The sequence below is a fragment of the Capricornis sumatraensis genome, chromosome 1 (assembly GCF_032405125.1).
Source record: "Capricornis sumatraensis isolate serow.1 chromosome 1, serow.2, whole genome shotgun sequence".
Classification (NCBI taxonomy): domain Eukaryota; kingdom Metazoa; phylum Chordata; class Mammalia; order Artiodactyla; family Bovidae; genus Capricornis; species Capricornis sumatraensis.
In genome coordinates, this window is record NC_091069.1 from 152,386,196 (window position 1) to 152,409,451 (window position 23,256).

General features: G+C 35.7%; 1 protein-coding gene across 1 annotated transcript in view; it reads right to left on the reverse strand.

The window, feature by feature from the left end:
• The window catches only part of SENP7 (SUMO specific peptidase 7), a 137,034-nt gene that overhangs the window by 24,756 nt on the left and 89,022 nt on the right, over window positions 1–23,256 (reverse strand). Inside the window, exons 8-12 of the mRNA XM_068976375.1 lie at window positions 16,748–16,929; window positions 13,842–14,181; window positions 12,838–12,995; window positions 9,911–10,057; window positions 3,910–3,943 (exon numbers count right to left, since the gene is read on the reverse strand). Of these exons, the coding sequence (XP_068832476.1) occupies window positions 3,910–3,943; window positions 9,911–10,057; window positions 12,838–12,995; window positions 13,842–14,181; window positions 16,748–16,929 (861 nt within the window). The remainder of the gene's footprint in view (window positions 1–3,909; window positions 3,944–9,910; window positions 10,058–12,837; window positions 12,996–13,841; window positions 14,182–16,747; window positions 16,930–23,256) is intronic.

A 23,256-nucleotide genomic window follows, 5' to 3' on the forward strand; every position in this document is an offset into this window, starting at 1 on the left:
AGCAACTTAACGCCTATTTTCCTTCTCCTAGAACATTTATCCAAAGATTCTCAACAGTAATATGAGCTTCTGAAGGGTCTAGGATAATTGTCTTTTGGAGGCACTGCAGTTTGCAGGATCTCAATTCCCCCACCAGGGATTAAACCTGGACTATGGGAGTAAATTAAATTATTTTTAATTAAAAAATTTAATTAAGAAATTAAAAGACGCTTGCTCCTTGGAAGAAAAGCTATAACCAACCTAGACAGCATTTTAAAAAGCAGAGACATTACTCTGCCAACAAAAGTCTGTTTAGTCAAAACCATGGTTTTTCCAGTAGTCATGTATGGATGTAAGAGTTGAACAATAAAGAAAGCTGAGCACCAAAGAACTATGGTGTTAGAGAAGACTCTTGAGAACCCTTGGACAAGGAGATCAAACCAGTCAATCCTAAAGGAAATCAGTCCTGAATATTCATTGGAAGGGCTGAAGCTGAAGCTCCAATCATTTGGCCACCTGATGCAAAGAACTGACTCACTGGAAAAGACCCTAATGCCAGGAAAGATTGAAGGCAGAAGGAGAAGGGGACGACAGAGGAAGAGTTGATTGGATGGCATCACTGACTCAATGGACATGAGTGAGCAAGCTTCGGGAGTTGGTGATCAACAGGGAAGCCGGGCACGCTGCAGTCCATGGGGTTGCAAAGAGTCGGACACGACTGAGCTGAACTGAACTGAACTGAATGGCAGTAAAAGCCCAGAATCCTAACTACGAAGCAACCAGGGAATTTCTAGGATGAAATCTCTTAAAATTTTTCAAGGTTTTACTTCTCAAAATTTCGAGGTAATCACTCTGAATTAACACTTTCATTTAGTGAAAAGAATCTCCTCAAAGGACCTTATTTTTTAATGCAAAGAAACATACAAAACTGGTGTAAAGAAGTCCTGAGGTCATCTGGTCCAACTGTGAGAAAACAAGTAGCTAAACTAGGAATACAAATATGAGTTAAGTACAAACCCAAGATTGCTACCTATCTGAAATAAATCTCTTACTACTCCTCCCCCTGTTTTTTCCTGGCACAATGCTACTCAAAATGCAACATCCTCAGCTTGCAACACTGTCATCAGCCTGGAGGCAATTGGAAATACAGAATTCAGGCTCCACACTGGATATATGGAATCAAAATCAACACTTAAAGAAAAATAAACAAAAAATAAACAGGTAATCCAGATGAACGTTAAAGTTTGAAAAGGATCTTACAATAAGCATTCAAATACTCATTAACTTGTCATCTTAATGTTTCCCAATATAGCCATTCTATTCATTTTTCCTTTATTTCTTTCATATTTCCTCCTTCCTTCTGCTATTCTTTTTTTCCGTTATTCCATTTCTTCAGGTTTTTTCTCTTGTTCCCTTTCTAGATTTCTATTTCTCTTCTGTGCTGTCCATATGCATGCCTGCCTGACTTGCTCTCTTCCTATCCTGTCTTATTCTAACCTACCTCCCCTCTTCTTTTACTACTTATTGGCTCTTTTTTTTTTGTATGTCTTTTTTTTTTTAATTGAAATATAGTTGATTAATATAATGTTAGTTTCAGGTTATAACATAATGATTTAATATTTGCATATGTTATGAAATGATTACCATAAGTTTAATAACCATCTGTCTCCCTATAAAGTTATTATAATATTACTGACCATATTCCTTATACTGGAGATTATATTTCTGGGGCTTATTTATTTTAAATAAATTTACTTTGCCTTATTCACTTAATTTTGCCCAGCTCCCCATCACCCTCCTCTCTGGCAACTAGCTGCTTGTTCTCTTTATATATGAGTCGGCTTCCCTTTTGTTTTATTTTTAGATTCCACATACAAGTGAGATCACACAGTATTTGTTTTTGTCTGCCTCATTTGCTAAGCATAGTACCCACTAGATCCACCTATGTTGTCACAAATGGCAAGATTTCATTTTACAATGGTTGAGTAATATTCCATATATCTCGCATCTTCTTTACCCGTTCATCTATCAATAGACACTTAGGTTGTTGCTTCCACATATATTTGCTTGGCTACTGTGAATAAAGAATGCTGCAGTGAATACTGGGGGTGCATGTGCTTTTTCAAAATAGTGGTTTGTTTTCTTAGAGTAAATATCCTGAAGTGAAATTTCTGGGTCACACAGTTCTATTTTTAATTTTTTGACCAACCTCCATACTATTTTCCATAGTGGCTGCATCAATTTACATTCTGAATGTATGCCAACAGTGCAAGAGGGTTTCCTTTTTTTCTGCATCCTTTTCAACACTTGGCTTCCCTAGTGGCTCAAATGGTAAAGAATCTGCTTGTAATGCAGGATACTCAGGTCTTATCCCTGGGTCAGGAAGATCCCCTGGAGAAGGGAATGGCAACCCACTCCAGTATTCTTGCCTAGAGAATCTCATGGACAGAGGAGCTTGGCAAGCTACAGTCCATGGGGTTGCAAAAAAGAATCAAACATGACTTGAGCAACTAACACTTTCCAACACTTGTTATTTGCTGTCATTTTGATGATGGCCATTCTGACCAGCATGAGGTGGTATCTTGCTGTGGTTTGGATTTGCATTTCACACTGACAATCAGTGATGTTGAGTATCTTTTCATGTATCTGTATGTTTTCTTTGGAAAAATGTCTGTTCAGGTCAGGTCCTCTGCCTATTTTTTAATCAGGTTGTTTGTTTCATTGATGTTGAACTGTATGCATTCTTTATATATTTTGGATATGAACCCTTTATCAAATATATGATTTTCAAATATTTTCTCCCATGCTGTACACCTGAAATTAATATGTTGCATGTCATTTATATCTTTATTTTCAAGAAAGAATTTGAGAGGTAGCTCTGTTGCACAGATCTTTATCTACAGATTATAGCACTATCTTTTATGAAATTTTCTTTTGACCCACAGGTCTTTGTTTCTTCTAAATAGCTAATGTTATATTGTTCCATAATAACTTATTAAAATTTCCTAATTAAAAATATCAGGGTGTGTGTGTGTATACACACATATACACACACATATACATATTCTAATATATTACATATGCCTTATACATTCTTACTACTTATAGTAGCTTCCTAATCATTAAATGTATTATTATAACACATAGTAGTGGATTCTGTACATGGTGGAGTCCAACTAAAGTTACTTCAATCTCATCTTCAGTCTGGGGAAGGTTTCTTCTTCCCTAGTTCATTTCTGAAGTGCTATCTGTATATATTTTTCTTGCTCATTCTTTTCATAATTCATTCTCTAAAGAGACTGTTCTCTGTTGCTTATTATTTGTTCTCTTAGTGTTGGTTATTCTGAAAGGTTTTTATTTGGGAAGAGAATGAGAAACCTCAGTCTCCACAAATTACAGGTACATTTTCTAATCCACTTTGTACTTTATCTAATCCATTAGATAAAGTGTACTTTATCCACTCCATTAGATAAAGTGTACTTTATCCACTTTTTCTAATCCACAGGTACTTTATCTAATTCATTAGATAACAAATGGTATAAATGCTCTCTCTTAATCCCTATGCAAAGCCATTTACATGGTTGTGTGCAACACTAAAATTTCTCTTCATTCTTTACTTACAGTTTCTATTTTCATCCATTTTTATATATCAAAACTCTCACTATAAAAACTATTTTTCTTATCCCTTAATATTACTTGAAGTCATTAAAATAATATACCATTTTAAGTGTTACAAAATATTTTAACTCCATTGGAAGCTACTAAAATAGTGTTAGGTTGAAACACATTATTAATCTTACATTTATGCAAATTCTATAGTGGAAAGAAGTATGAAAAACTAGCTGCAGAAATACTTCAGAATTTTTGCTGACCAGTTATTTTATACTCAAAATTACAGTGAAAAGAGGTCATAAGACAATGATAGCTTACCTTGAAATGGGATCTTAATATACTTTGTTGTGAACTAAAGAAAAAACAAAAAAGCAAAACAGGAGTTACCACTTGAAATGTGTTACTATTCAAATTTTTCAAAAAAATTTTCTTCTTTAAACCACAAGTAGGCAATCAAAGTCTATGTACTAAAAGTCATAAATCTTTTCATCAATAAACTAAGAAGATATTTCACTGTAAAGACTTAGTTTTACAGAAGTTTAAGAACCCTGTGCAAGGAATTTAATTCTCAATATGCTCATTTATAAAACCAGTAAGACTATATGTAATATATTTTCAAAATGTTTCCAGAATATTTAAGGAAGAAATAAGATAAAGTCCAAAAGAACTGCCAAGAGACCTCAGAGTATCAGTGATTTCGGTTAATTAACTACAAAGCAGAATTTAATTCTTATCTTTGCTGACATTCCCAGCATTCATTTTTCTTTGTTTCATGTTATAAATTTCCTTCTGACTGAGGATTCAGCAAGGTTCCTGCTCATTCCACTACATCTGTGCCAAGACACTACATTTTCTCTAGGTATCTTTTATATATATATGATCTCCTTAATTGTTGATTTTATAATAAACTTTCAAGAGTTGTGGAGCACCTAAATTTTACATGTACCATCTAAAATAGAGGTTCCTTCAAGTTTGTCAAATTAATTCATGCCTATGGATTTGTTACTTGGTTAGGTTTCCCTTTTGATCAATACATTTATGAAACTGTTGACCAAAACAGGGATATAGTCTGTGAGCAGAAAACAAAATCTAAAATGGTCTTGGTACATGGGTACCTAAATTAACTACCAACAAAGTTCCAAATAAGTAGCAAACAATGTTTGGTGAAACCACAGGTTTACTATGACTCTTTTTTTTTTTTTTTCCTAATTAAAATTTTTTTTCATGCTGTAGTTTCCCAAATATAAAACTCACATTTCATTGTGTAAGTTAGCTGCTAAAGCAAAATTTGAGCAAGAGGACAAATAGGGTTCAAATGTTGCCTCTCTTATCCCTACTACTTTTTTATAAACAATAAGTAAGTAAACTTAGGCAACTTACTGAACCTCTCAGCTTTAGGTCAAAACCTTAATCAAGAGGAGCTATTATCATTAGACTCTAGCATCTGATTCAGTATGTTATCTAGTCTGATTTAGTCAAATACATCTTATTACTATGTCACTTTCATGTAACTGCTGTGTATTTCATGTATACACCCCTTGCTAAATTCTTTCTGACATGTTTCTCTGGGTCGTTAATCTCATAAAATATATCTTAGCAATTGTAAATAATGAGCTATGAAAATGAATATAAGAGGAGTTTGCTATTAAGATTTTACAGTCATTACTATGAAATTATGAATTAGAAGTAGTGCATCTATATATCTGGCTGCTGCTTTCTACATTATTGTTTCATTCTCCCACCATAAGCAACCTTGTCCTATCAAAACTTTCAGCTTGGCAAGAATTACATACTCATTTTTCCTTTTTCAATAACTAAGTCAACATGCAACTTTCCCAAAGCCAAAGCCCTGTATGCAGCAAAAAACTGAATCCCTAGTTAAGAAATCAGAAAGATGTTTTTGTGGCAATAAGGTAATCCCAAGTTCCAAGAAATCATACCATGTCTATTTAAACTTAAATATAAAGCTGAACATAAGAGATTTCTCATAACTTCTAACAACAGCCAGTACAGTTTTTTTAATATATACTTAATAAACATTTTTCCTATTATTAACAAAGTTAAGATCTAAAAATATTAAATGTACAGCATCCTCTACTGCAGCATTCTCAACACTAAAAAAAAAGGGGGGGAGGCAATAATAACTTACAATGTACCACTCTAAAATAATGGGTCTAACTTATAGAAGAGTTTCCCACTACAGGTATTTCTCTAGTGCAGCTCAACTGTAACTGTCATGACAGAGAACAATATCTCCAGTGTCCATAACAATACACAGCAGATACTCATTAAAGATCTGGAAAATGACTAAGTTTAATTCTCTAATATACTATCCCCTCCCAAAAAATAAGATGTTCTTTACCTTATAAGTTATATAGAGTATGATAAACTCTGTCTGAACAAGAATATATATTAAGTCTTTTGAAAAGCTTGAAATTTTTAAGACTTTTACCCTTTTCCTGTTTTATGTTAGTCATTATATTTTTCAACCTTAAAACTTCTTACAATCCCTCCATAGTAACATAACTGTTTTAATTTTTGAAGAATTCCTCTCAACCTTTCTTCACACACATATATTTTACCTGCATATATTTACTTTAATTTACTAAACCACATTCCTATAATCAGACATTTAAGATTTTCTTGTTTTAATTAAAGTCTGCATTCCAATAGACATGAGACAAATTTTTAAGACTTGCTTTATGACATCTTATTGAATATCTGCAGTCCTATATTACTTGTAATAGCAAAATACTGGGGACAACTGCAATGTCCAACAGTCAGGAATTCAGAACAATCCAATTATTCCAAAATAAGTAGGTGAATTAATTTAATGTGATTATGGTAAGTTAGAAAACAGTATGCAGAAATGGACTGCTCTGGTGGCACAGTGGTAAAGAATCTGCCTGCCAGTGCAGGAGATGCAAGTTCAGCCCCTGAGTCAGGAAGACTCCCTGGAGAAGGAAACAGCAACCCACTCCAGTATTCTTCCCTGCGAAATCCCATGGGCAGAGGAGTCTGGCAGGCTACAGTCCATGGGGTCACAAAAGAGTCAGTTAAACAACAATATATAATGCTACATCCTTTGGTTTTAAATATATACAGTTAATATCAAGAATACAGAATGATGTAGAGTTAATAGCAATTGTCTCTGGATAAGCAAGATTACAGGTGTTCTTCAAATTGTTCCTTTATTCATTTGTGGGCTTCCCTGATGGCTCAGCTAGTAAAAATCTACCTGCAAGGCAAGAGACCTGGGTTTGATCCCTGGGTTGGAAAGATTCCCTGGAGAAAGGAAAGGCTGCCCACTACAGTATTCTGGCCTATAAAACTCCATGGACTGAACAGTCCATGGGGTGGCAAAGAGTCGGACACGACTGGGCGATTTTCACTTTATTTATTTGTAGTTTTTTGTTTGGTTTTGGTTTTTGCTCGTAACAAGTCTACCTGAGTGTATAATAGCATAATTAATACATTAATTAATGAAAACCCACTGAGGAATATTTATGTTAAATTTTCCTCCCTTAGCTAATCAGTTACTATAACATAGTTAGGTTACCCAATTTTTTGGCCATTACAAAGAACTCTACAGAAAAAACTGGTCAAACCTGGATTTTAAATGAAAAAGCTAAAAAGTAAGGGGAAAAATTAAGAAAAAGTGAACAAAATTTCTTAAAGTAATTTTAAAAATCATCCTAGGCATAACAAAAGCATTAATACCTGAAAATTAGTGATCAGAGAAGATACATTTTAAACAGAATTGCTGTGATGTTTTCAATCAAAGCAATTTTAACTATAACATAAGCTACCATTATGGGTACTTCCCAGAATTTGTACATGGTTACTCTGTTGGGATAATAGAGTACACAGTACATGGTCACCAAGTAAACATCTACTCATACTTTATTTGATTTAATATGCTGTCCTCTCTGTGACATCTTCCCTTACTGCTCCAGCAAGAGGAAAGCAGAGATCATGTCTTTAACATTTTTATATTCCCTGCCCTATCTATAAGACAGTGAAATATTGCTAAGTCTTCTAGGAAAATACTTGAATTATAATTTGATATAGTCAATTCAACTAATTTTTATAAGTACCTATTTAAGTGTGAGCCATTTATGTAAAGTATAAAAGGGAGTAAAATATGTTTCTTTATCACAAGATGCTTAAAGTCTAATAGAAAGATCTAGGCAAGAATACAAACAAAAATACAAAGAATAAATAGTACAGCAGATGTGCAAATAAAGTGCTGTAAGTACAAAGTAAAAGGAGAAGTTAATTCTGGCTAAGAAGAAGAAATCAGGAAAGGTTTTCCAGAAGAGGAAGTATTTCAGATAAGCCTTAAAATATTTTAACAGGCAGAAAAAAAGTAGTGAGAAAATATAGAGAACTGAGCAAAATCCAGTATGGCTTTCATATATAAAATGTGAGGCATTAATATTGAAAAGAAAGTGGAAAAATAAGAGGAACTATTCCTGGATATCCTTAAAGTAACAAGTTTAGGAATTTGGAGAACTCTGATGTTCAGACACTCAGTCGTCCGACTCTGTGACCCCATAGACTTCAGTGTGCATGCTTTCTTCTCCTTCACCATCTCCCAGAGCTTACTCAAACTCATGTCCATTGAGTTGGTGATGCCATCCAACCATCTTTTCCTCTGTCATCCCCTTCTCTTCCTGTCTTCAATCTTTCCCAGCATTAGGGTCTTTTCTAATGAGTCAATTCTTTGCATCAGGGGGCCAAAGTACTGAAGCGTCAGCTTCAGCACCAATCCTTCCAATGAATATTCAGGATTGATTTCCTTTAGAATTAACTGGTTTGATCTTCTTGCAGTCCAAGGGACTCTCAAGAGTCCTCCAATACCACAGTTCACAAGCATCTGTTCTTTAGCACTCAGCCTTCAGCACTCAAATCCATACATGACTACTGGAAAAACCATAGTTTTGACTATGTGGACCTTAGTTGACAAAGCAATGTCTGTTTTTTAATATGCTGTCTAGGTTTGTCATAGCTTTTCTTCCAAGGAGCAAGAGTCTTTCTATTTCATGGCTGCAATCACCATCTGCAGTGATTTTGGAGCCCAATAAAATAAAGTCTGTCACTGTTTCCATTGTTTCCCCATCTATTTGCCATGAAGTGATGGGACCAGATGCCAGGATCTTAGTTTTTTTAAGGCTGAATTTTAAACCAGCTCTTTCCCTATCCTCTTTCACCTTCATCAAGAGGCTCTTTAATTCCTCTTCACTTTCTGCCATAAGGGTGGTACCATCTGCATATCTGAGGTTATTGATATTTCTCACAGCAATCCTGATTCCAATTTTGATTCCGGCAGCTTGAATCCAGAAGATTCTTGCTTCATCCAGCCAGTATTTCGCTGGAGAGCCTGGAGGGCTGCAGTCCATGGGGTCGCAAAGAGTCAGACACAACTGAGCAACCAAGCACAGAACTCTGCATATAAGTTAAATGAGCAGGGGTAGCCTTGACATATTCCTTTCCCTATTTGGAACCAGTCTGTTGTTCCATGTTCGGTTCTAACTGTTGCTTCTTGACCTGCGTACAGATTTCTAGGGAGGCAGGTCAGGTGGTTCCATCTCCTTAAGAATTTTCCACAGTTTGTTGTGATCCACATAGTCAAAGGCTTTAGCATTGTCAATAAAGCAGAAGTCGATGTTTCTCTGGAATTCTTTTGCTTTTTCTATGATCCAACAGATGTTGGCAATATGATCTCTGGCTCCTTTGCCTTTTCTAAATCCAGCTTGAACATCTGGAAGTTCTCAGTTCACACACTGTTGAAGCGTAGCTTGGAGGATTTTGAGCATTGCTTTGCTAGTATGTAAAATTAAAGCAATTGTACAGTAATTTGAATAATTTTTGGCATTACCCTTCTTTGGGATTGGAATGAAAAATGACCTTTTCTAGTCCTGGGGCCACTGCTAAGTTTTCCAAATTTACAATAATTTAAACTCAGTTCATAATAATTTAAATTAATAAGATTCACTCTTTTTGCTATCAATTACACTCCAAAGAAATATTTACTTTACCACCAAGTAAGTGTTAGAACCCAAAGCATATCAGTGCTGCACATGATTCTTTTCATACATAATCTTCATTAGAGTAGTCAGATTAGAGACATGATTTTAGGGCATTCCTCTATGGTTTCAAGATTTCCTATTTAACGACATGTTTCAAAACAGATATAACATATTCAAAATGTCCTATATAAACTAACATCAATTCCATTTTCATTTGCACTAAAGAGGCAATATGAAAATTGAGCTTGCCCAAGAAGCAAAACTAAAGAAAAAATATATATACTTACTGTAACACAACCTTTAGAAGCTCCTTTTATTTTACCAATATAAACAGAAGTAAATACAAAATCCAGTTGTAGATCCATCTCATTCTTAGGTATAAGACAGGACATGTTTTCCATGACAGGATTATATGAACATAATTCAGATGAAGTCTAACAATGAAAAAATTATAAAATGCATGTAATGCTAAGTATTATATAAATGTTGACAATGATTTTTTAAGTCATATACTTCTTTAAATTATCATTAATGAGTTTGTGAAGGATTTCACACTGTTCTTACTGTCAAGAAATAGTTATCTAGATTTTTCCCTTAAAAAGCATGATATACTTTGATAAAATTACTCTAGTTGAATCCTAAATTAATTCCATAGGGCCTACAATGCAGAAATACATCCTTCTCTGTATCAAATTCATGATTTCAAATTCAGTATTCCCTAATGGGCTTTATTTATAACTCAACAAAAATAAATTAAGATTTATATAATGTTTAGTTTAACATGAGTTTTTAAATATCTCTTCTAGTCACCACAACAACCCCATAGGGCAAGTTATTTTTTTTCTTTATGCATTTCATAAGTAGAGCTGATAGATGTTTGGACTGGTTAAGTGACTTGCTTAAGATAACACTGCTAGTAAGAAGCAAAACTAAGACAAATCACCTTTCTATCTGCAGGTCAAGGGATGTTTCAAGCATATAAAATTGCTTCTATAAACCAAGATAATGCTCTTAGCTACTGCATTCTTAGTGCACAAGAAGGGATATAACTGCCTAAGAAGCTCTGATACATCAAATCTATATGATTTACGATGTGCACTATGTCTCAAAAATCTCAAAAATCATTCCACTTCTGCTCAAAAAATTCACAACTCTGCCTTTAAGTTATAATAGACGACCAGGCAGTATCAACAGCAGCAATTTTCCACGATCTCTTCTGAGTTCTACAATGCTTTCAGATGACTTTTTCAACTCCATATTTGCGTAGCTGTTGCACATTATGCCTCTTTAACCTTAACATTACTAATGACCAAATAAACCACTAGTAGAGCAACTATCAGAGAAGGCAGTGGCAACCCACTCCAGTACTCTTGCCTGGAAAATCCCATGGACGGAGGAGCCTGGTAGGCTACAGTCCGTGGGGTCTCGACTTCACTTTCACTTTTCACTTTCATGCATTGGAGAAGGAAATGGCAACCCACTCTAGTATTCTTGCCTGGAGAATCCCAGGGACGGGGGAGCCTGGTGGGCTGCTGTCTATGGGGTCACACAGAGTAAGACACGACTCAAGCAACTTAGCAGCAGCAGCAGAGCAATTATGCATGAGTATTCACTCTCCTACCTCTAGAAAATGTTGCTTAATCTTCACCTCAAACATGCACTCTACTCATTATTTTTAATCCAGCTCACAATGTCATTTATCTGCTTAACAGAATTTTTTTTATCATTCTCATCTTTTATTGTTTACTGTACTCTTATTATCCCTTAAGCAAAAAAGAGGGAATCTAATCAACTACAGATGGTTCTAATTAGTCAAATAACTGTGTGTTTTAAGTGATAAATGGAGAAGAGCAGTTATAAAAAAATCCTTATTAGGTCTCACAATTGGTAAAGACTAGCTGCCTTTTAAAAATGGTCAATACATGTTTCTAACAACTTCATTTAAAACTGGAAACAAGGAAGGGTGCAGAAGTATATTCTGCCTTACAGATCTTGGTAGATCTCTGTTATTTGCTGCTTGGCTGTGATCATATGTTGTCAGCTCTACAAGGGATGTAATTTTCCTTTAACATGATCATTTCATACTGCACTGTCAATTTACATGCTGCCAAGGGAATTGCAGTTCATTTAGAATTTTGAATGCATTATCAACACTGTTTTAATTACAAATACAGCTATGCTATTAAGTAGGCTGCTGGACCAGATGGGCAACAATTGCTACATTTTAACAAAAATTCAGAATACAACTGCTGGGGTGATTTCTGTATGAAGTAACAAATGCAACAGAAACACCCATGAAACAATAATCAGTCTATCAGACTGTTTTCATTGAACTGACCAAATTCTTCATCACATTCTACAGAATAACAGCCTTTGCATTATTCAAAAACAACTAACATAAATTAACCATAATTCTGCACTGGTAGTGACTGACAATCATTTCTTTAAAACAGGAAAATCAGAAGCTGATAATATGAATGAATACTGACAATAAATAACTTGAACCTTACTTTAGAGCTATACTCTTCTAAGACGTATGTCAAAAACACCACTGGCTGACATTAAACCAACACACACTTCCACTTCTGTAAGAAGGAAGAGACAAAGGACTTATCAAACTGATAGGTTTGTGACACTTTTTTCTAAATGCTTTCATATGTTGTTTCATTTAATACTCAAAATAATCTTGTGAAATAGGTGTTATCACTCTTATTTAGTATATAAGGAAACAGACTTAAAGAAGTTAAGGGACTTGTCCAAATGGCAGATCCAAGATCTGAACACAGCTCTGTATAGCTCAAGAAGTCAGGTTCTTTCCTCTATATCACGCTTTTTTAATAGCATGTGAGGAAAAGGAACAATTCCAAGTAGCCCTTGTATTACAAAACTACACAAATTCCAGAAACCATTTCATTCTAGAAAATATTTTCATAAAGTACTTAAATGTCCAATGAGAACCCAAAAAGAGAATATTTGAGTCGGAATATTTAGACTGAAAAAATAAAAATGACCAAAAGAAAACAGATATTAAGCCTTTCACTTCAAAATAAAGACAATTATATGCTTCCCTCAAACTAACAAAAAAGTTGTCTCAGAATTCAAACTAAGAAATATGTAATTTTTACATAATATTCTGTTTGATGAAACAAAAAAAAGTCATTAGCCAATAGTGTATATTTCACTGTTAATCTGTGAGAAGACAGAAATAAATTACCTGTACAGACTCACAAGTAATCAATGGTAGTTCTGACACTACTGGTTCAGAAGTACTCTCACTTTCATGAGAAATGGCATCATCCTGCTTAGGCTGTAATTTAAGAATTTCTGAACTTTTATGTTCAGTGGGTCCTTCTTCATCACTAGAAACAATAACTAAAATGGAAAAATGTATTTTTTTAAATGTGTCACAACAATCACATATAAAAAGAACATTTTCTAATTTACGCAATGTATCTTTAATAATTCCACAGAACTGAATAATCTAACTTTATTCATTTTAGAAAGTAGCCCATCATTCATTATCTTATTTATGCTAGTTGCATACAATGTTTTCACATCAGTGCTATTATTTGGCAGTTATCTGCAACCTTACTCTCTGGAGGAAGAAGGTATTTTAAAATAGATAAAGCCATTAGGAGAACTTAGGAACAGATGCTAGTTCTAATAATATATTAATGCCATCATTCTAAATTGTACTTTAAGTCTTATTACATTAGTTTCTTCTAGGAGGAGGAAATGAATGGCTAGGAAAAAATGTGGGAGACTAGTCACTAGATATCCTTTAGAACCTTTTCTGTACCATGTGACTGTATCAAATACTTGAATATTAAAATCAAAATTAATGACAATAAATAAATAGCACTTAAACTCTCTGTACTTCAGCTTAATCAATCAAAATGACAATAATGGCCCTTACAGATTTGTGCAAAAAAAAAAAAAACTACTGATGAGATACTGATGAGTACAGTAATAAAAAAAAATTACTTCTGCTTCCAAGTACTCCATTCCTTACATAAATCAATACTACAAAATTAATGACATCCCAAAACCCCAAGTCTTTTTTTTCCTGAAGGTAATATATTCCTGAATATATTTCCTGAAGGTAATATACACGGATGTAATAAATAACACAGTGCCTCAGCAAAATTTCTTTGACAGAAGAAATAACTAAACAGAGTAGAGAAAATTAGTAGCTTTTACTATCCTCATGTTACTTACTTGGTTCAGCAGAGATAAATGATGGATTCCCTTCACTGTGTTCACTTAAAACAGGTTTTTCTATTGTGTTCAATTCATTCTCATCCTTCACAACTAGAGTGGAATTCCCCACAGTATCAGAGGAGATAGAGCTCTCAAAAGTTTCCATGGTTGAACATTCAGAGGTCATTTGAGGAGAAGCACTCAAAGCCAACTCCTGACCACAAAGTGAGGGTAGTTGAGCAAAATCACTTTCTATGGATTCATGTGTAACTTCTTCAAACAGATTTGGATCCTCATGATAGTTTTCACTTGACTTTTCCAACTCAGTGAATACTGTTGGGTCATTTTCTTGCTCTTTCTGAACATAAATAAATGTATATGAAAATCAGCATTTTTCAAATTTAGCTAACATGAAGAATCTTTTTTAAGTTTAAATTCCTATAAAGGTAAAATTACTATATCATTTCTATAATTATAGGAATAGAAAATTACACAATTACACTACATTACTCTTATAAAAGTCTCTCAAGTATTAATATAAAGATATAAAGCTTGGTCTATCCAATCAGATGCCTAAGTATTTTTTAAAAGAATGGGAAGGGGAAACACCCATGTTTACAAGTGGTTCAGAAGCCTCCCACAATCTAAGTCAACTTTAAATAAGAAAAAAATTTTTTACAGCTTTACTTTGCAAAAGAGGCCATTTGACATTATGTGACTTTAGTTACAAGAGCAAAAAAATTAAAAACTTAGGATAACAACATGAAAAATACGAAAATCAATCACTGCCTTCATATCTCTCAGCTCAGTTGCTCAGTCATGTCTGACTCTTTGCAACCCCATGGACTGCAGCACATCAGGCCCCCCTGTCCATCACCAACTCCTGGAGTCTACTCAAACACATGTTCATTGAGTCAGTGATGCCATCCAGCCATCTCATCCTCTGTCATTCCCTTCTCCTCCTGCCCCCAATCCCGCCCAACATCAGGGTCTTTTCCAATGAGTTGACTCTTCACATGAGGTGGCCAAAGTATTGGTGTTTCAGCTTCAGCATCAGTCCTTCCAATGAACACCCAGGACTAATCTCCTTTAGGATGGACTGGTTGGATCTCCTTGCAGTCCAAGGGACTCTCAAGAGTCTTCTCCAACACCACAGTTCAAAAACATCAATTCTTCAGCGCTCAGCTTTCTTCACAGTCCAACTCTCACATCCATACATGACTACTGGAAAAACCATAGCCTTGACTAGACAGACATTTGTTGGCAAAGTAATGTCTCTGTTTTTCAATACGCTATCTAGGTTGGTCATAACTTTGTTCCAAGGAGTAAGTGTCTTAATTTCATGGCTGCAGTCACCATCTGCAGTGATTTTGGAGCCTAAAAAAATAAAGTCTGACACTGTTTCCACTGTTTCCCCATCTATTTCCCATGAAGTGATGTGACCAGATGCTATGATCTTTGTTTTCTGAATGTTGAGCTTTAAGCCAACTTTTTCACTCTCCTCTTTCACTTTCATCAAGAGGCTTTTTAGTTCCTCTTCACTTTCTGCCATAAGTGTGGTGTTATCTGCATATATGAGGTTATTGATATTTCTCCCAGCAATCTTGATTCCAGCTTGTGCTTCTTCCAGTCCAGGGTTTTCTATGATGTACTTTGCATATAAGTTAAATGAGCAGGATGACAACATACAGCCTTGACGTACTCCTTTTCCTCTTTGGAACCAGTCTGTTGTTCCTATCTCTTTCAGAATTTTCCACAGTTTATTGTGATCCACACAGTCAAAGGCTTTGGCATAGTCAATAAAGCAGAAATAGATGTTTTTCTGGAACTCTCTTGCTTTTTCCATGATCCAGCAGATGTTGGCAATTTGATCTCTGGTTCCTCTGCCTTTTCTAAAACCAGCTTGAACATCTGGAAGCTCACATCTCTATTACCATATAAATCTAAATCATGTTTATAATTATAACTCAAAGGCACTGCAAAGTCCTGAAATGCCTTGTGAATCAAAGGACTCAAAAAGCTATCTCCAAAAAACAAAAAGCTATCTCCTACCACTTTTATTGTTAACTGTATACTAAGTTTTTGAAACTAAGTAATGTATGCATTAAGTATTATAATTCCTCCAACAGATTTCCTAAACTCTGGAAAAAGAGAAGTCTACAGAAACTGGAAGTAAACTACTACTGATAAAATAGTCTGGTAATAATTTCACAGACAAGTGAAAAGCAACTGGCTAGACAATATGACAATTATGTAGTTAAAAATAAGACAGAGAGAAGAAATAGCTCTGTAGAATATACAATAAACCACTAGGTAAAGGCTGGTATCAGAGGAGAAATAGTTTAAACTTTTTTACTTGTTCATAATACAGTTAGCCCTCTATATGTGCAGGTTCCACCAACTGTGGGTTCCACCAACTGCAAATGGAAAGTATTTCCAGAAAAATAATTCTAGGGATTTACAAAAGGCAAAACTTGAATTTGTCATACACAGGCCACTGTTTACATGGCATTTACTTTTTTTCACATCCATTTACATAACATTTACAATGTATTAGTTGCAAGCAGTCTAGAGATGATTTAAAATGTACAGGAAGATGCAGATTATATGCAAATATGAAACCATTTAATATAAGAGATTTAATTTAAGCATCTATGGATTTGGTATATCCAAGGTCCTGGAACTAACACACTGTCAATACTCAGTGATGACTGTATTTGAAATCTGTTCCCATAACTGCATACTGCAAGAAAAGTAAAGTTGCATTTAAAGTATTAAAAAAAAATTAACAGAATCAAAAAATAGGCTAAGAAAAAAGTCTGAGGATAAAAACAGAAAGCTAATAGAACATTATTTGGTCACAGTCAATTCATTTTTATCATAGGACAAATTATTTCATATGACATCTAAATGCCTCTACTTACTGTCTGTTCTGCTGACTTATACAGAGAAGTAGGATTATGAGTACCAGGTAAATTACTTCTAAGCCTTTTCTTTCTCTTCCTGGAAATCATAGTGGGTTCCATTCTTGAAACAGAATTTGTATCATCCTTGTTTCCACTCCCCTCTTCAAGATGGTCACAGTCTCTACTTCCACTACTGAGGTCTAAAAACAAAAGAGATATTTTTGGCCAAAAAGTACAAAAAGGATCCTCTTCAGAAGAGCTCAAAGATAATCATCAAAATTGCTATACTACTCTCAGAGCTAGTTTTCTTTAACTCCACTGTTAAATAAGCATACCAACATGGATAAATATAAAAACACATCTCATTTTAAACTGCATTCACAAAGCAAATGTTCATTGTACAAAAAATATGAGATAAAGGAAATATATTAAAAGGTAGTATTAGTAACCAAAGCAAAGCAACCACGCCATATTTTTCTTTTGCTATAATTGCATTTGACTATGATAAAGAAAAGTCTTAATAAAATTTTAAAAATTCGTGTCTTAAATGCTTTTTTTAAAAATTTTTATTTTTACTTTATTTTACTTTACAATACTGTATTGGTTTTGCCATACATTGACATGAATCCACCACGGGTGTACATGCATTCCCAAACATGAACCCCCCTCCCACCTCCCTCCCCATAACATCTCTCTGGGTCATCCCCATGCACCAGCCCCAAGCATGCTGTATCCTGCATCGGACATAGACTGGCGATTCGATTCTTACATGATAGTATACATGTTTCAATGTCATTCTCCCAAATCATCCCACCCTCTCCCTCTCCCACAGAGTCCAAAAGTCTGCTATACACTTCTGTGTCTTTTTTGCTGTCTTGCATACAGGGTCGTCATTGCCATCTTTCTAAATTCCATATATATGTGTTAGTATACTGTATTGGTGTTTTTCTTTCTGGCTTACTTCACTCTGTATAATTGGCTCCAGTTTCATCCATCTCATCAGAACTGATTCAAATGTATTCTTTTCAATGGCTGAGTAATACTCCATTGTGTATATGTACCACAGCTTTCTTATCCATTCATCTGCTGATGGACATCTAGGTTGTTTCCATGTCCTGGCTATTATAAACAGTGCTGCGATGAACACTGGGGTACATGTGTCTCTTTCAATTCTGGTTTCCTCGGTGTGTATGCCCAGAAGTGGGCATATAAATGCTTTTTAAATTCACTGTCATTTTAGAAATCACAACTAACTTAGACACTGGTTTTCTTTTTAAAATGTAAGTTTTAATACATATATTTAATAACAGAAAAGAGACAATAATTTGAAACAGCAGAGTACTGATCACTACTCTCTTAAAAGAAGCCAAAATATCTCTCCTCAGCAGACAATTGTGGTATGTAATTATTCATAAGGCAATCAATTACTTTCACAGTTTATTTCTTTTTTGAAAAAAAATCAAGACCTTTAATTTTAAATCTCCAATAAATCTATTACACTACAGAAAAGGAGGGGCTTCTCTGGTTGGCGTAGATGGGAAAGAATCTGCCTGCAATGCAGCAGACCCGGGTGCAAGCCCTGGGACGGGAGATCCCTTGGAGAAGGAAATGGCTACCTACTCCAGCATTCTTGCCTGGAAAATTCCAAGGACAGAGGAGCCTGGCAGAGTCCATGGGGTTGCAAAGAGTCAGATATGACTGAGTAACTAACATGTTACTACAGAAAAGGAAGTGCTACCTTTTTAAAGTCAACAAAGTATTATGAAATGTATTTTAAGTATTATCAAACATGCTTAGTATTTTAGTTATCAAATATATGTACTATACAAAAATACATTCCAAAAGGTTCACGTAAGGTTATCCTAACTAACTGAAGATTATCCTGAATTTTTTTGCTTTTTGAATTATATCATATGAGTACCAACTCAGATACTATACCATTTTATATAAGAGATTTCAGCATTTATGGATTTGGCACGTCCAGGGTGCTAGAATTCACACAAAGCAAGTCCCAAAGCAGCTTCCTTGAATTCATAAACTTAAACCTATGTAACACTGACTGTTCTGACCACTTCATTTATTCAACACTACACACCTTCTATTCAAATTACTCTTACTCTTACTCTAGCTTTATAAACATCTAATGACTAATATTCATAATACTTCTTTTTCATTGCTTAAAAGGCAGGCATGGGGACAGGACTGAGGCCAAAAACTCAAACCATGAACAGTCTTCCAAATTCCAAAGACAACACTCTTAACTCTCTCCCCTAGAAAAGTAAACTACCCCCAAGTGATCAACACAGTATTTTGAAAAGCACAATAAACTCTATTTGCAATTCTATAAACTGTAATGGTTTCCTTTGTAAACTGTAAGCAATGAAGGACAGGGAAACCCAGCATGCTGCAGTCCATGGGGTTACAGAGTCGGCCATGACTGAGCAACTGAACAACAAAAACTATAAAGGTAGTCAAAAATAATTTCTACATGTAACACTGGATCAAGCTATAATTTTGAAACATAAATACTACAGCAAAAGAAACTGATGCAGGATTAGCTCAAGATGGCAGAGCAGTTGGACAAGCACTCACCACCTCCTTTTGAAAACATCAAAATCACCACCGAACAACAATCAACAAAACAAATGCTCGAATCTACCAAAAAAGGATACCCAACATCCAAAGACAAAAAGGAGTTCTCAGTGAGATGGTAGGAGGGGCACAATCATAATAAACTCAAGTTTCATACCCACAAGGTGGATGACTCAAAAGGAGGAAAACAATTTAACCATAGAAGTGAAAATTCTGAGCCCCACATCAGGCTTCTGACCCTGGGGGTCCAGCAACGGAAGGAAGACTCCCCAGAGAATTTAACTATGAAGGCCAGTAGGGTTTGATCACAGGTTTTTCACAGGACTAGGTGAAATGGAGACTCCACTCTTAAAGTGCGCATACAAAGTCTGTGCAAACCAGAGTTCAGTTCAGTTCAGTAGCTCAGTCATGTCTGACTCTTTGCAACCCCATGAATCGCAGCACACCAGGCCTCCCTGTCCATCACCATCGCCAGGAGTTCACTCAGACTCACATCCATCGAGTCGGTGATGCCATCCAGCCATCTCATCCTGGGTCGTCCCCTTCTCCTCCTGCCCCCAATCTCCCAGCATCAGAGTCTTTTCCAATGAGTCAACTCTTCGCATGAGGTGTCCAAAGTACGGGAGCTTCAGCTTCAGCATCATTCCTTCCAAAGAAATCCCAGGGTTGATCTCCTTCAGAATGGACTGGTTGGATCTCCTTGCAGTCCAAGGGACCCTCAAGAGTCTTCTCCAACACCACAGTTCAAAAGCATCAATTCTTCGGTGCTCAGCCTTCTTCACACCATTTCTGTCCTTGATTGTGCCCATCTTTGCATGAAATGTTCCCTTGGTATCTCTAATTTTCTTGAAGAGATCTCTAGTCTTTCCCATTCTTTTGTTTTCCTCTATTTCTTTGCATAGATCACTGAGGAAGGCTTTCTTATCTCTCCTTGCTAGTCTCTGAAACTCTGCATTCAGATGGGTATAGCTTTCCTTTTCTCCTTTGCCTTTAGCTTCTCTTCTTTTCTCAGCTATTTGTAAGGCCTCCTCAGACAATCATTTTGCCTTTTTGTATTTCTTTTGCTTGGGGATGGTCTTGCTCATTGCCTCCTGTACAATGTCACAAACCTTTGTCCATAGTTCTTCAGGCACTCTATCAGATCTAATCCCTTGAATCTATTTGTCACTTCCACTGTATAATTAAAAGGGATTTGACTTAGGTCATACCTGAATGGTCCAGTGGTTTCCCTACTTTCTTCATTTATGTCTGAATTTTGCAATAAGGAGTTTATGATCTGAGCCACAGTCAGCTCCCAGTCTTGTTTTTGACTGTATAGAGCTTCTGCATCTTTGGCTGCAAATAATAAAATCAATCTGATTTCAGTACTGACCATTTGGTGACATCCATGTGTAGAGTCATCTCTTGTGTTGTTGGAAGAGGGTGTTTGCTATGACCAGTGTGTTCTCTTGGCAAAACTCTGTTAGCCTTTTCCCTGCTTCATTTTATACTCCAAGGCCAAATTTGCCTGTTATTACAGATATCTCTTGACTTCCTACTTTTGCATTCCAGTCCCCTACAATGAAAAGGAATCTTTTTTTGGTGTTAGTTCTAGAAGTTGTTGTAGGTCATCATAGAACCATTCAACTTCAGCTTCTTCAGCACTAGCAGTTGAGGCATAGACTTGGATTGTGTGTTAGTTGCTCAGTCATGTTTGACTCTTTGCAACTCCATGGATTGGGACTCGCCAGGTCCCTCTATCCACGGGATTTTCCAGGCAAGAATACTAGAGTGGTTTGCCATTCCCTTCTCCAGAGGATCTTCCCAACCCATGGATCTAACCTGGGTCTCCCAATTTGTAGGCAAACTTTTTAACCATCTGAGCCACTAGAGAAGCCTCTAAGTGAAGCATAGACTTGTATTACTGTGATATTGAATGGTTTGCCTTGGAAACGAACAGAGATCATTCTGCATTTTTGAAACTGTACACAAGTACTGCATTTTGGACTCTTTTGTTGACTATGAGGGCTACTCCATTTCTTCTAAGGGATTCTTGCCAGGAACAGTATGAAAAGGCAAAAAGATATGACACTGAAAGATGAACTCCCCAAGTTGGTAGGTGTCCAATATGCTACTGGAAAAGAGTGGAGAAATAACTCCAGAAAGAATAAAGAGATGGAGCCAAAGTAAAAACAAATCCCAGTTGTGAACGTGACTGGTGATGAAGTAAATTCCGATGCTGTGAAGAACAATATTGCATAGAACCTGGAATGTTAGGTCCATGAATCAAGGTAAATTGGAAGTGCTCAAACGAGATGGCGAGAGTGAACATCAACATTTCAGGAATCAGTGAACTAAAATGATCTGGAATGGGTGAATTTAATTCACATGATCATTGTATGCATTACTGTGGGAAAAAATCCCTTAGAAAAAATCAAAGAGGATGTCAAACAAATACCTAAAGACAAATAAAAGCACAATGATCCAAAATCTATTGAGATGCAGCAAAAGCAGTTCTAAGAGAGAAGTTTAAAGCAAGACAATCTTACCTCTGGAAGAAAAAATCTCAAATAAACAACCTAAGCTTACACCTAAAGTGACTAGAGAAAGAACAACAAGCAAAATCTGAAGTTAGTAGATGAAAAGAAATCATACAGACCAGAGTAGATGTAAGTGAAAGAGAGCCAAAGAAAACAACAATAAAGATCAATGAAACTAAATGCTGCTGCTGTTGCTACTGCTGCTAACTTGCTTCAGTCATGTCTGACTCTGTGCGACACCATAGATGGCAATGCTAGTTCTTTGAAAATAAAATTAATAAACCTTTAGCCAGAGTTATTGAGATAAAAGACTCAAATCAATAAAATCAGAAATGAAAAAGAAGTTACAACTAATATCACAGAAATACAAAGGATCATAGCTGTATGCCAATAAAACAAGCTGGAAAAATTCTTGAAAGTGAAAATGAAGTTGCTCAGTCATGTCCAACTCTTTGCAACTCCATGGACTGTAGCCTACCATGCTCCTCAGTCCATAAAATTCTCCAGGCAAGAGTACTAGAGTGGTTGCCATTTCCTCCTCCAGGAGATCTTCCCGACCCAGGGATCGAACCTGCATCTCCCACATTCCAGGCAGACGCTTTAACCTCTGAGCCACCAGGGAAGGTACAATCTTTCAAGACTGAACCAGGAAGACAAAGAAAACATGAACAGACCAATTACAAGCATCGAAATTCAAACTATGACTTAAAAACTCCCAAAAAATAAAAGCGCAAGACCAGATGGCTTCAGAATTGAGTTCTATCAAACACTGAGAAAAAAGCAAACACCTAGCCTTCTGAAACTGTTCCCCAAAACTGCAAAGGAAGGAAAACTCCCAAACAAATTCTGTCAAGCCACCATCATCCTGCTATCAAAACCAGAAAAAGACACCACAAAAAAAGGCCAATATCATTGATGAACATAGTCACAGAAATCCTGAAAACTAGCAATCCAAATTCAAGGATACATTAAAGGTGCATACACCATTATCCATTGGATTTATCCTAGGGATGCAAGGATTTTTCAAAATCCACAAATCAGTGTGCTATACCACATTAACAAACTGAAGAATAAAAGCCATATGATCATCCAAAAAGCTTTTCACAAGAAAAGCTTTTGACAAAATTCAACATCCATTTATAATAAAAACTCTCCAGAAAGTGGGCAACATAATAAAGGCCTGCAAACCTACAGTTAACATCATACTCAGTAGTGAAAAGCTAAAAGCAGATTCTCTGAGATCAAAACAACATGAGGATGTCCACTCTCACCACATTTATTCAACATAGTTTTGGAAGTCCTAGCTGTAGCAATCAATCAGAGAAGAAAACGAAGTAAAAAGAATCCAAATTGGAAAAGAAATTAAATTGTCACTGTTTGCAGATGCATGATACTATACATAGAAAATTCTAAAGA